Raw genomic sequence first — 11,128 nt, 5'->3', positions numbered from 1 at the left:
TTCTCACTTAAATAAATCTCAAAAAATTCAATTAAATCCTAAATAAATTCTAGAAAATTCCATAAAATTCAGTATTGCATCCCCATAATAATTAAGCTCAAAATTAAATTTTAAACCTGCCATTTTCATTTAAAAATAATTCTTTCAGCTCAAATAAATCTCAGAAATTCTTAAAATTAACATAAAATTAGGGAAAAATCAGAAATCACTTGGAAACATTATATTTATGTAAATATATGATAACAACCCCATTTTAAGCTCTTTAAATGCATAAAATTGTGCTAATAGCATGAAATAAAGACCGAATTTAGGGTGTTATAATCCGTCTACACCTAAAGGACGGATATCATCCGAGAATTATCATATATCAACTTCTGTTCACTTTAATGTCAGAAAAAAGGAAAATATATGTTGCAAAATTCTTATTTGTGACTAGGGATTGTCCAACCGACATCCATCCGATATCCGATATTAGACACCGTCCCGTTTTTTCCGGATATTGGATATCGGATGGATGTCGGTTGGACAATCCCTAGTCACAAATAAGAATTTTGGAACATATATTTTCCTTTTTTCTGACATTAAAGTGAACAGAAGTTGATATATGATAATTCTCGGATGCTAATTTTAAGATAGTGATATCTCTCATCTTACAAATCAGACTTAAGAAAATTTAAAAATAAATAAAATATCTTGATTTGTGGAAACATCTTATGAAGATTTTAAAATGGAAATCCTAATCATTTGAGCATATACTATCTTTTTCTTTAATGTAGTGAGCTCTGCACCTCCAACTTCGAAGCTGGATAATCTTGATTTTTAAGCTAAGCTCTGATGGAGAGGACCTTGGTGTCTATGGATTCACTTCAAGTTTAAATTATTATATCCTGAAATTTTGAGCTCATATTACAGATTCCTGATCATTGATGACACATATTTTTATTAATTTAATATGACCATATTCACATATTTATTTGAATTCAATAAGTTATATATGCATATTATCAATCCTAAAATGATTAAATTTCATTTTAGAAATATATTTTTAATTTATGAATTTTAAATTATTTTAATGGTTATTATGACATCATATTCTGAAAGAGCATAATTTTGTGAGTTGGAATATGATTTTTCCTGAATTTTTTGGCGTTATATTTCAAGAGATATCATTTTTTATATTCAAAAAATATATTTTATAACGTATTTATGAATTAATCTCCATTTTAGGAATTATTAAATGCCACATTAATTTTTTACGATCTTCCAAAATCAGAGGAGAGAGAAAATCAAAGGGCTGAGAATGATCTAGTTCAAATCGTAATATCTGATGACCCAAAAGGAGTTTTGGGCTGAATTTTGAGCAGAGCTTCATTTTTCCTACCAATTTCGATCCGTGGGGTTAGATCTTTAAGCTATCTTTAATCTCACTTCCGCCTACGGAGGTACATTGAAAGAAAGTGAAGTTCTTAAGGTCCATCAAGAATGTTGTTGGTGGATTGGGCGATTGGAGAAGGTCAACAGACAAATGGGGAGGCTGATCTGCATCAGGAAACACCTTGATCCAGGTGGCACATCGTCATCTCATTCTCATCACCATCTTCCATCATATCACCCTACCATAGCCATCTTCAATCTCCATCTTGATCTCATCAAAAACCATAAATCATCTAGTCCATCATCCTCTTTTCCATCTCATATCCACCAATCCATTCTTCCATCACATTTATTAGTTAGACATTATCATTTCTTCTTCCACCATTCTTTTTCACCATCATCCATCCACACCCACTCGCATCCTTCCATCACATTTATCGTCTTATTCATCTTCTATGTCCATCATCATTTCACATCTTCATCTATCTCACTCTCTCATTTCCGTGAGATCTATCTACACCCACCTACCTATTCCTTGTATTATTATTCATATCATCCTTAAAAAAATCATTATTACCATCTCACCTCCTCGTATTCATCGCATCACAATCTCCTATTTTATACATCATCTCATCCTATTGGAATCATCATTTAAAGACTATTTAAACCCAAATATCCATTACCTGTGGAGAGGACCCTAGCTCATCACGAACTAGTCAAATAATTCTATGAGTAAATGTTTATAAATTATTTATTGATTAACTCAAATATAAACCACATAATTTTACCCTAATTTTGTGTTAATCAATCATCAATACTTCAAACATAATCAAAGGGGACTTTTGTGATTTTCATTGTGCTCACACAATGAATTTTTAGGAAATCACATAAAAAACCAGGGACACTGTGTTCCTAATTTTCCATAAAGATTTTTGGCCTTAACTTCAAGGATAACATTTTTACAAAGCATGAGAACATATTGGGACGTAAAGAGTAGTCCTGTTTACTCCATCACCATTGTGAATTTTGAGCTCATAACATGTATCAATCAAACATGTATACTCAAGTGGAGATAAAACCTTTAATGTCATCATGAAATTCATCAACCTATGGAATTCTTATGCCTCAAACCGTGAATTATGATACAATTATTTAATTATCCGTGAGGTCTTTGAGTAATGATATTTAAATCTATCTCTTATATAGAAAAAATATGAAGTTTAGGACTTAGGAAAATAATGAAGTTCTCTTAATAATAAATTTCTGAAATAAATAAACATGAATAAGATATATTGGGTGATTTCTTGCTGGGCTTTATACAAAATTGGGGAACTATCAACTCAGGAAAAATATACAGGAATAGTATTTATACCTATGTATTTTGTTTTATCCCACAAAAATATTATATTTTCATAATTAATTATATATCATTTCCTTAAGGCATTCCATTTGAGGTGCACCCCTTCGTGGGACAGTTAGCACGACTGCTTATCATAGTGACAACCAACACCAGGCTTTGCGTTGGGTGTATCTTTATTTCTAATGAATCTATAAGATTTTTTATTTATTTCCCAATAAATTATTCCAATTTACAGTCCACATAAACTATGTAAATATATCAAAATTACAGATAGGTTTTCCCTGTATGATTATGCTTGGCGCCATCTTCCTGGAAAATAATAAAAACTTTCATTATGCCATTTCTAAAAAGAATCTCCTTTTGTATTTAATTTAATGTAAGTCATATTCACTAAAGTTAAACACATTATGAAAATAATAAAACATATTTATTTCATGAATTCAATCACGGTTTTAATTGAATAAAATAGTGTCAAATAAATAAATGCCTACTTAGGACTGCATGAGATGTAAATAGATAAAGTCAAAGGATAAATTTGTTAAATATTTAAAGTATCGACATCAAATCATGCTTAAATATGTATGATTTACATTCTGTATGCACATTATCATCCCTATTGCTCATTACGGGCCCCTAAATAATGACTTTCACTATAGCTCATCCCAAATTTCCTTATCAAAACCAAAATTTCAATTACAAATCATGGACTATTTATTGTTAGAATAAATTTGATGTTTATACAATATTTTTAACTATAATGACTTTCACTATAACTTCATGTTTATACAATATTTTTAACAATTTTCCTTACAAGCATAGAGTGAGTAAGGGTTGAATACCGAAGGCGCAAGTATTTAAAAAGTGACATTTAAATTTAAAATCTTATTTGCTTTTATATGCAATAGTTGAGTATAATTTAATAATTTTAAACTATGGGAAATTAATTCAACATAATTCTAAAGTGATCAGAATAAAATTTAGATGGATTAACCTAATTTAGTCACAATTTATAAAATAAAATATGGAATTTTAATGGAAGTTTCTAATGAAAAATCCTAATTAATTATAATTAAATACCCAGCACCGTAGCAGCATTGGTGATGACTGATAGCACTAAACGTAAGTGAAGTGGAGTGGATAAACAAAATGATGGCGCTGATAGAAACGAAGATGTTGGCAGATACACACCGGTAAGCATCAAAGCGGGGGCAAATGAAGATGGATACTCATTGAAAAGCAGCAGACTTGGAGGTGGCATACCTGATGGAAAAAAACCTAGGATATTGACGATGATAACCTAGGAAAAAGTGCAAAGTCGTGAGTAAAAAAAGAAGAAGATTACATTAAACTTGCTTTCAAGTACCCAACGGGCAGCTTTGGTTCTATTTCTTCAGATATCTTGATGTGAACATTACCCCTTCGATACTTCACTCTTGGAGTGCAAAAATGGATCCAAACGAGATTTTGAATGAACAAATCTCTCTGTTAATTTTAAGAAGGAATGAAATTCAGGGGTGCCTTTTTACAATTATGGAATGGGCTAATTATAAATAGAGATGGTGGATGAAAATCAAAGATTAAGAGCAAACTACCCTCAAAATGTTGGCCTAAACATCCTTCTAGATCATTAGATATTGTCAAATGATGCAATATGAGCCATCCAATTTTTTCTCTGTCCATTTTCTCTCTCCTCTGTCCTGTGTGGCGGATTTCCAGGGTAAAATTTCTTAGGGGAGACTTGAAAATTTTGAAAAGTTGCTAAAACTATTTTTAAAAATACAAAATTATAGTTTCTTTATGAATTTAATGTCAAAAAGTTCCATAAAAATTCCAGACAATCGAGAAAAATTAGAATTTCAGTCTCAAAAATATTGAAAACCCTTACAAAATTTGTAATAAATATAATTTTATATTTTTGAAACGACATAAATATTTTATTCTTGAAATTTATGTCTGAAAATTCTGTCAAAATAGCATAAAATAGAGAAAAATATGAACTTTATTATAGAAATATTATAAATCATTTAAAGCCTCAGTAACATGGTTTTATGATCATTTCAGTATAAATAGAGTCATAACATATATGAAAGTAGTATCTAAATTAGCATGCTATGCATAATTATCACCATTCCATGGACCACATGAAAAAAACAAGTCATAGGCAGTTTTGATCCGTATTAAGGGAGGAACCACATATCATATATGCATAAAAAAGCAGCCCAATAGATCTGGTAGTTTTTACATAAATGTGTCCTCTCTACTATTCTCTTTTACTTTATTGTTTAGTGAGAGTTTCCAAGATTTTTTCATTTTGAAACCAATACGTGATGATCTAAGCTATTTCCGCGATTTCATAAAGTGTTTTCAATGATCCCTAAAAATTGCATTCATAATTATCATTAATGTAAAATCCATTTTTCCCAGTCAACTTGATTTTATCCTCTGACTTCTCTCTTTTTCTAGTTTTAAAGGATTCCTTAATCACTCCTCTTGAACTAGTTATAAAATAAAACCCAGAAATACAGAATTTAAAATTTTTGTTCAGTGTTATCTTTTATAACTTTGGGCAAAATGGGAAACGCGTGCACTAATATTCTGCTACTAGATACACATTTATAAATTTAGAATTTGTTACTAATTGAAAGCCCAGTAGTTTTGGCACAGAGGCCGCCATTTTGAAAAGAGTTACAAGTGTATTTCGGTTGAGTCTCCATTTTTTGATGTCGCCAAAAGTGGGGTGGGAGGGGAGAGATGAAGCATATCTTGATGCATGTAAAAGTATAGTTGAAGCAGTCAGCATAGAAGCTGCTTATCTGAAAGATTGGAACCCAATTTACCCAATTCGGGGATAATAAGTGTGACAGTTAACCATTTTTATCTGTTGCATTGATTGATGACTCAGTTTGACTCATGCGAGTGAAAAGAAATTATAAATTCTGAGGAACTAACTTTCAATGAATCATTTGACATCGCTCAAGAAATCTTCGAATTATAGTAACATCGATAAGCATGTAATGTCGTTAGCTAATCTTTCTATGCAGCTATACAAGAAATAAATGAACTTTAATTTCCGAAATATAATTTCAAATGAGTGTGGCAGATCAAAGTGAATTTTCACAAGTACCTCTGAACACATCAAGAGCTGTAGAGTAAAAAGATTGTCGTCTTGATTAGGGACTGCGTAACAAACGTAAAAGATTATTTTTATATTTATGAGCAATAATTAGCCGTCTCAGCCTATTTTCCGTGACGGCAAGAACTTGAGTTATTTAGTGCTCTTGGCGCAATCAAACACAGAAATACGGGCTCTGACAAAACCTTAGCTGGATGTATATCTTACAACCTTATCTGGATATTTTTATATCATTTTGCTACAAGAACCACGTAGTACACAAAACTATAATAATAATAATAATCATAATCATCATACTTTGCGCATGGGGGCAGCCATTCCTCTACCAATTGTACATGAAAGATGCGGCGTTTTCTTCAATTCTTAAGTGTCATCTACCTTGGCTCTAAACCATCCCCACCTCCCCCACCAAAACCAGACCAGACTGGAGACATACCTCTGCACTAGAAGTCTATAACACAAACCTGCACCACAACAGTCAAAACTAGAATTGTCAGTCAATCACGAGTAAATCACTGGTGAGATGGTTGTCCTTGGCTCCTCTGATCCCCTCCGAGGAGTGCTCAAGGCCGTGAAACCATCCACGGCGCAGATGGCCAATGACAGTGCCGCCACCGGCCCTGAGAGTGGCGGCGGCGCCAAGGAAGGAGTGGCACGCCGTCCGCGAGGGCGGCCCCCGGGGTCGAAGAACAAGCCAAAGCCGCCTGTTTTCGTCATCCGGGACAGCCCCAGCTCCCTGCGAACCCATGTCATGGAGATCGCCGGCGGCACCGACATCGCCGACAGCCTTGCGCAGTTCACACGCCGCCGCCAGCGGGGAATCTGCGTGCTCGCCGGCGCCGGTGCCGTTGCCAATGTGGCATTCCGGCAGCCAGCTGCAGGGGTCATCGCCCTCCATGGGACCTTTGAGATCCTGTCGTTGACCGGCACGTTCCTCCCGGCGGCAGCAGGCAGCGGCGGGCTGACAGTGTACCTGGCCGGCGGGCAAGGCCAGGTGGTGGGCGGCGGCGTCGTGGGCGCGCTGACGGCGGCAGGAGCCGTCGTGGTGACAGCGGCGTCCTTCGCCAGCGCCACCTACGAGAGGCTTCCCCTCGAGGACGAGGGGGACGATCACGCCGGAGCCCAGGAGAAGAGCGCCAGCATCTCCCCGGGTCTGCCACCTGGCCGCCTAGAAATGAAACACGTGGCATACCCCTGGCCGCACCCCCATTACTGCGCTAAACAGGGGTTTTAGAGAGGCTTCCGAAACTTGCCATGGACCCAAACTCTGCGCATGGTCGCGCCTCTGCGGCGGTTCACTGCGCGGACGCAGCAGTAGTCCAGCTCCAGCTGAGAAAGTAAATAATTTGAGTGAAGAAAAAGGATGAAAAGAAAGAAAGAAAGAAGGAAATCCCAGAAAAAGTTTTAGTAGCGCGCCACCTCGATGAAACCCGCTTCGAGGAAGAGGCGGCGGGCAACGTCGAGCGAGAAGAAGTAAGAGAGCGTGCCGTCGCAACGGCGGTATTCCCTGAATCCAACTCTCTGCGCTGGCGGAAATCGGAGCATAGTCATGTCGTAGAGGCCTGCAAGTCAATACCCACAAACCATTAGCTTAATTTCAAGGACATTATTCAAGAAGAAACAACGGGTATGAACCGTAGTCTCGGAAGAAGAGCAATCCGCCGGGCTTGAGGACGGAGAAACACGCCGCCAGGATGCGCTGCATTAGCTGAGACGGCACAGCGGAGAGCGTAAACACCTGCGCAAATACCATGATTTTTATTCCCGTCGCCAAAGGGCGAAAGTATGTTTTATTCCTGCAAAGAGTTGAATGATATACCAAAGTGACGAAGTCCACTCCTCCGATGCAACACCGGCCCTCGAGATCTGCGCGGAAGATGAATCATCTGCACGAGTCATATTCATCTCTTGGGCATCTGATAATCAAGAATGCAAAACCTGGCGGGGAGGATACTGGCGCCGACGATGCTCGGCAAGAATCGCAGAAAAGCCATTTGGGAAATTCACAAGAGTTGAAGTCCAGCAGAAATGGACGGAATCTGTCTTTCCTGGGAACGCCATCGGCGGCATCAATCGCCGCCCGCGCCGCGTCCAAGGCATCCGGGCTACAGTCGCAACCGTAGACGACGATCTCTTCTCCTGCACTGATGATCAAGCGACCCCATTTGAGAAGAAAAAACAACAACGAGAGATAGAGATAAAGAGTTTTAAGAGCGAGCGAACCGCAGAATGGGAAGAGCGGTGCTACCGTTGCCGCAACCTACTTCCAACACGCAGGTGGAGGATCCGTGCGCAGCCAACTCAGGGAACTCCTTCAAAAAATACCTCCTTTCCTGAGAAGACGGGAAAAGAAGCTAAAATCCTCGGCGAGCGCGAAGGGGTATTTTTCATAATTAATCAATACCTTGAAGAATTTGCCGGTGGGGTGCCGCCGGTGGAAGCTCCGCCAGGCCTCCGCTCCGCCGTCCGATGAAGGCGGAGGCGGAGGATCATCCTCCCGCCCTCCAACGTGTTGCCGCCACGTGGACCCATCCCGCTCGACCTCCGCCCGGTGATCCTCCCAGTCGAAGTCCCTCGCGTGGTACTCTTCCGCCATCGACGAGGGAACAACAACAAACCTAGCAGCGGATCCGCTTCCTGGATTGATTAAAAGAGGGTCCGAGGGCAGATCTGGGCCGTCCAAGGCGGATCGGACGGAGGCGGGAGGCGGGTCAGGAGACGCGGAGGACGCGGCGGAGCTCGTCGGAGATGGTCTGGAGGGTGAGGGGCTTGAGGACGAGGCCGTGCATGCCGGCGCGGAGGCAGCGTTCCCAGACGCTGTCTTGAGAGGAGGCGGCCATGGCGACGACGAGGGGCCAGTTGCCGCTGCGGAACTTGCGAATCTGCGAGGCGAGGAGGAAGCTGTCCGTGTCGCCCACGTCCGTGGCGAGGAGGACGAGGTCGAAGGGGGCGCTCGCGGCGGCGCCGAGGAGGTTCAGGCAGAGGAAGCCCGACGCCACCGCCGACACGCGGCAGCCGAGCTTCTCCAGCACCCTCTGCGCCACCGCCCTGTTCATCTCGTCGCCGTCCACGACCAGCGCTCTCAGCCCCTTGAACGGCGGTCCCCGCCGCGCCGCCTGCTCCGAGCTCTCCTCCGCCTCGCGCCGCCGCAGTCGCACCACCAGCGCCGCCGAGTCCCCCGCCACCCTCATCTCTCCGTCCATCAACTGCAACCCAGCGGAGAAAAATTGGTAAGATTCAAGGAGGAGGTGGAGAAGAAGAAGAAGGGTGGACCGGACCTGGACGAGTTTTCTGCACATGGAGAGCTGCTGGGCGGCGGAGATCCGGCGGGGGGAGGGGGAGCCGGTGGCGGCGATCTCGAAGCGGACGGCGGCGAGGCCGGAGTGAGGGGCGGGCTTCCAGGGAACCCATCGCTGGCTCGGGTCGGCGTCGCCGGACACGGCGCGGACGGAGAAGCAGACGGCGCCGGCGGGGCGGTCGGCGATGAGGTCGCCGGCGAGGCGCAGGATCACCTGCAGAAGGCGCTTCTCGTCGCCGTAGACGAGGTCAGGGACGGCGCCGTCGACCTGAACGGAGAAGGCGAGGCGGCGGCGGTCGCAGAGGAGGCGGAGGACGGCGGCGGCTTCTCTGACGGCGGCGTGGAGGCGGAACCGGCGGACGTCGAGCGCCAGGCTACGGGACCCAGGCGGGGGGTTGTCCATGGCGTCGCCGACGAGGGCGCAGACCACGGCGGCGGTCTTGGCCATGGCGTCGGCGGCGAGCCGCTGCTCCGGGCTGAGGGCTTCGCGCTGGAGCAGGGAGAGCAGGCCGGCGATGGAGTGCGCCGGGCGCCGCATGCAGAGGCTGGTGACGCTCTGAGAGGAGTTCTTGGCCCGGCCGGCCATCATGGCTTGGACTCTGGCGCGCTGCAGCGCCTGGTTCTGCTCCTCCAGCTTCTCCCTCATCCGCTGGGACTCCTCCAGAATGCCGGCGTGGAGGAGCGCCACCGCCACCTGGTCCGCCACCGCGGCGGCGATCCCCAGCTCCGGCTCGCCCCACTCCGGCGCGTCTTCCGGGAGAACCAGGACGAGGATGGCGGGCGGCGCCTCCGCCGCCGGAGCCTCCGAGGCCTTCAACAGCGGCAACCGGATCGCCGCCGCGGCGCCGCGCCGGTGGCCCTGGCCGCTGCTCGCGAAGCCCAGGAGGGAGTCCGGGGGGAGGATCACCGGGCCGGCGTTGAGGGCGACCCCGACGGCGTCGGGGTCGTCGATGGGGCTGACCTGGCCGCCGCCGCCGGGCGGCGCCGCCGATTCGTGGGTGAGGAGCATCTCGGTGCGGTCGTCGTTGGGCATCCAGACGGCGCAATTCTGGAGGCCCAGGATCCTAGCGAGCTCGGAGACGGCGGTGGAGAGGATGACCCGGCGATCGAGCGACTTCCTGATCTCCTGGGTGAGCAGCCGCACCTGCCAGCCCGTCTCCTCCTCCATCTTCATCATCTCGATCCGACGGTCCAGATCCCGGGCCTTGCAGCGCAGGAAAGTCTCCCGGACCTTGACGCGGAGGAGCTGGGGGATGAGGGTGAGGAGGGTGATGGCGGTGGCGAAGGAGACCAGCGCGGTGAGGAACTTGGAGACGGAGAGGGAGAGCATGAGGAGAAAGGACCCGGATTTGCAGGCGAAGACGGTGAGCAGGTGGGAGAGGCCGCAGAGGACGATGAAGGCGACGAACTGGAAGAGGATCCATCGGAAGGGGAAGACGTGGGATCGGGAGACGAAGTAGATGAGCTCGAGCGGGATAGAGAAGTAGGCGGCGGCGATCAGGCAGTCGCTGACCGTCTGGACCTGCCGGATCCGCACGGGGCTCCAGAAGCCCTCGCCGTCGCAGTCGCACGAGTCCAATCCCCCGGCGATCGCCGCGCCAGTCAGGGACCAAATCGTTAGCCAGCGGAGCAACGTCCTAGACATTGGGCGGCGTCCATCAACCCTAGAAACTCCCCCAATCGGACATACCCCTCAGCGCCTCAATTCCAGCCTGATCCGCCGCCGCCGCCGGCCATGAGCGCCGCCGCGGAGATCGCCAAATCGAGGAAAGAGGGGCGAGGGAGAAGAACCTGGACAAGCAAGTCCGCGCGGGTAAGGGGGGATGGTCGCCGTCGACGAGATTTTTTTCTCCGGAAGAAATCACCGCGCAAGTGGTCGAACCCGTACGCAACGCGCCGCAGAGATACCCGCAACGCAGCCGCATGTTTTAAACTAAACCTCGTGCGGGAATCGCCACGTGCA

At 45.4% G+C, this 11,128-nt stretch overlaps 3 protein-coding genes across 3 annotated transcripts; 1 reads left to right on the top strand and 2 right to left on the bottom strand.

The window, feature by feature from the left end:
- Positions 1-6,122: 6,122 nt before the first annotated feature.
- On the bottom strand, positions 6,123-8,606 carry LOC144700098 (Methyltransferase family protein). Its single transcript, XM_078571494.1, has 7 exons — positions 8,272-8,606; positions 8,091-8,200; positions 7,806-8,011; positions 7,687-7,733; positions 7,503-7,605; positions 7,287-7,429; positions 6,123-7,196 (listed from the first exon to the last, which is right to left on the bottom strand). Exons 1-7 carry the CDS (start codon positions 8,461-8,463, stop codon positions 7,098-7,100), a joined length of 900 nt encoding a protein of 299 aa, XP_078427620.1. The 5' UTR covers positions 8,464-8,606; the 3' UTR covers positions 6,123-7,097.
- Positions 6,391-7,045, top strand: LOC144716424 (AT-hook motif nuclear-localized protein 20-like). Its single transcript, XM_078591528.1, has 2 exons — positions 6,391-6,981; positions 7,040-7,045. The coding sequence occupies exons 1-2, from the start codon at positions 6,391-6,393 to the stop codon at positions 7,043-7,045; spliced, it is 597 nt and encodes a 198-aa protein (XP_078447654.1).
- On the bottom strand, positions 8,579-11,041 carry LOC144700096 (ethylene receptor 3-like). Its single transcript, XM_078571491.1, has 2 exons — positions 9,146-11,041; positions 8,579-9,073 (listed from the first exon to the last, which is right to left on the bottom strand). The coding sequence occupies exons 1-2, from the start codon at positions 10,808-10,810 to the stop codon at positions 8,579-8,581; spliced, it is 2,160 nt and encodes a 719-aa protein (XP_078427617.1). The 5' UTR covers positions 10,811-11,041.
- Positions 11,042-11,128: the final 87 nt, after the last annotated feature.

This window comes from Wolffia australiana, chromosome 2, assembly GCF_029677425.1.
Source record: "Wolffia australiana isolate 7733 chromosome 2, ASM2967742v1".
Lineage (NCBI taxonomy): Eukaryota > Viridiplantae > Streptophyta > Magnoliopsida > Alismatales > Araceae > Wolffia > Wolffia australiana.
The sequence above is the reverse complement of the archived record's forward strand: the minus strand, read 5'-3'. Positions and strand labels throughout refer to the sequence as shown.

What these genes read in the sequence shown, in the direction of transcription:
- LOC144716424 (XM_078591528.1), top strand. Translation starts at nt 6,391, where the DNA reads ATGGTTGTCCTTGGCTCCTCTGATCCCCTCCGAGGAGTGCTCAAGGCC.
- LOC144700098 (XM_078571494.1), bottom strand. Translation starts at nt 8,463, where the DNA reads ATGGCGGAAGAGTACCACGCGAGGGACTTCGACTGGGAGGATCACCGG. An exon ending in CCACCGGCAAATTCTTCAAG is followed by an intron (nt 8,201 to 8,271) that starts GTATTGATTAAT and finishes CCGTCTTCTCAG; the next exon opens with GAAAGGAGGTATTTTTTGAA. An exon ending in GCTCTTCTTCCGAGACTACG is followed by an intron (nt 7,430 to 7,502) that starts GTTCATACCCGT and finishes ATTGACTTGCAG; the next exon opens with GCCTCTACGACATGACTATG.
- LOC144700096 (XM_078571491.1), bottom strand. Translation starts at nt 10,810, where the DNA reads ATGTCTAGGACGTTGCTCCGCTGGCTAACGATTTGGTCCCTGACTGGC. An exon ending in TGTGCAGAAAACTCGTCCAG is followed by an intron (nt 9,074 to 9,145) that starts GTCCGGTCCACC and finishes GCTGGGTTGCAG; the next exon opens with TTGATGGACGGAGAGATGAG.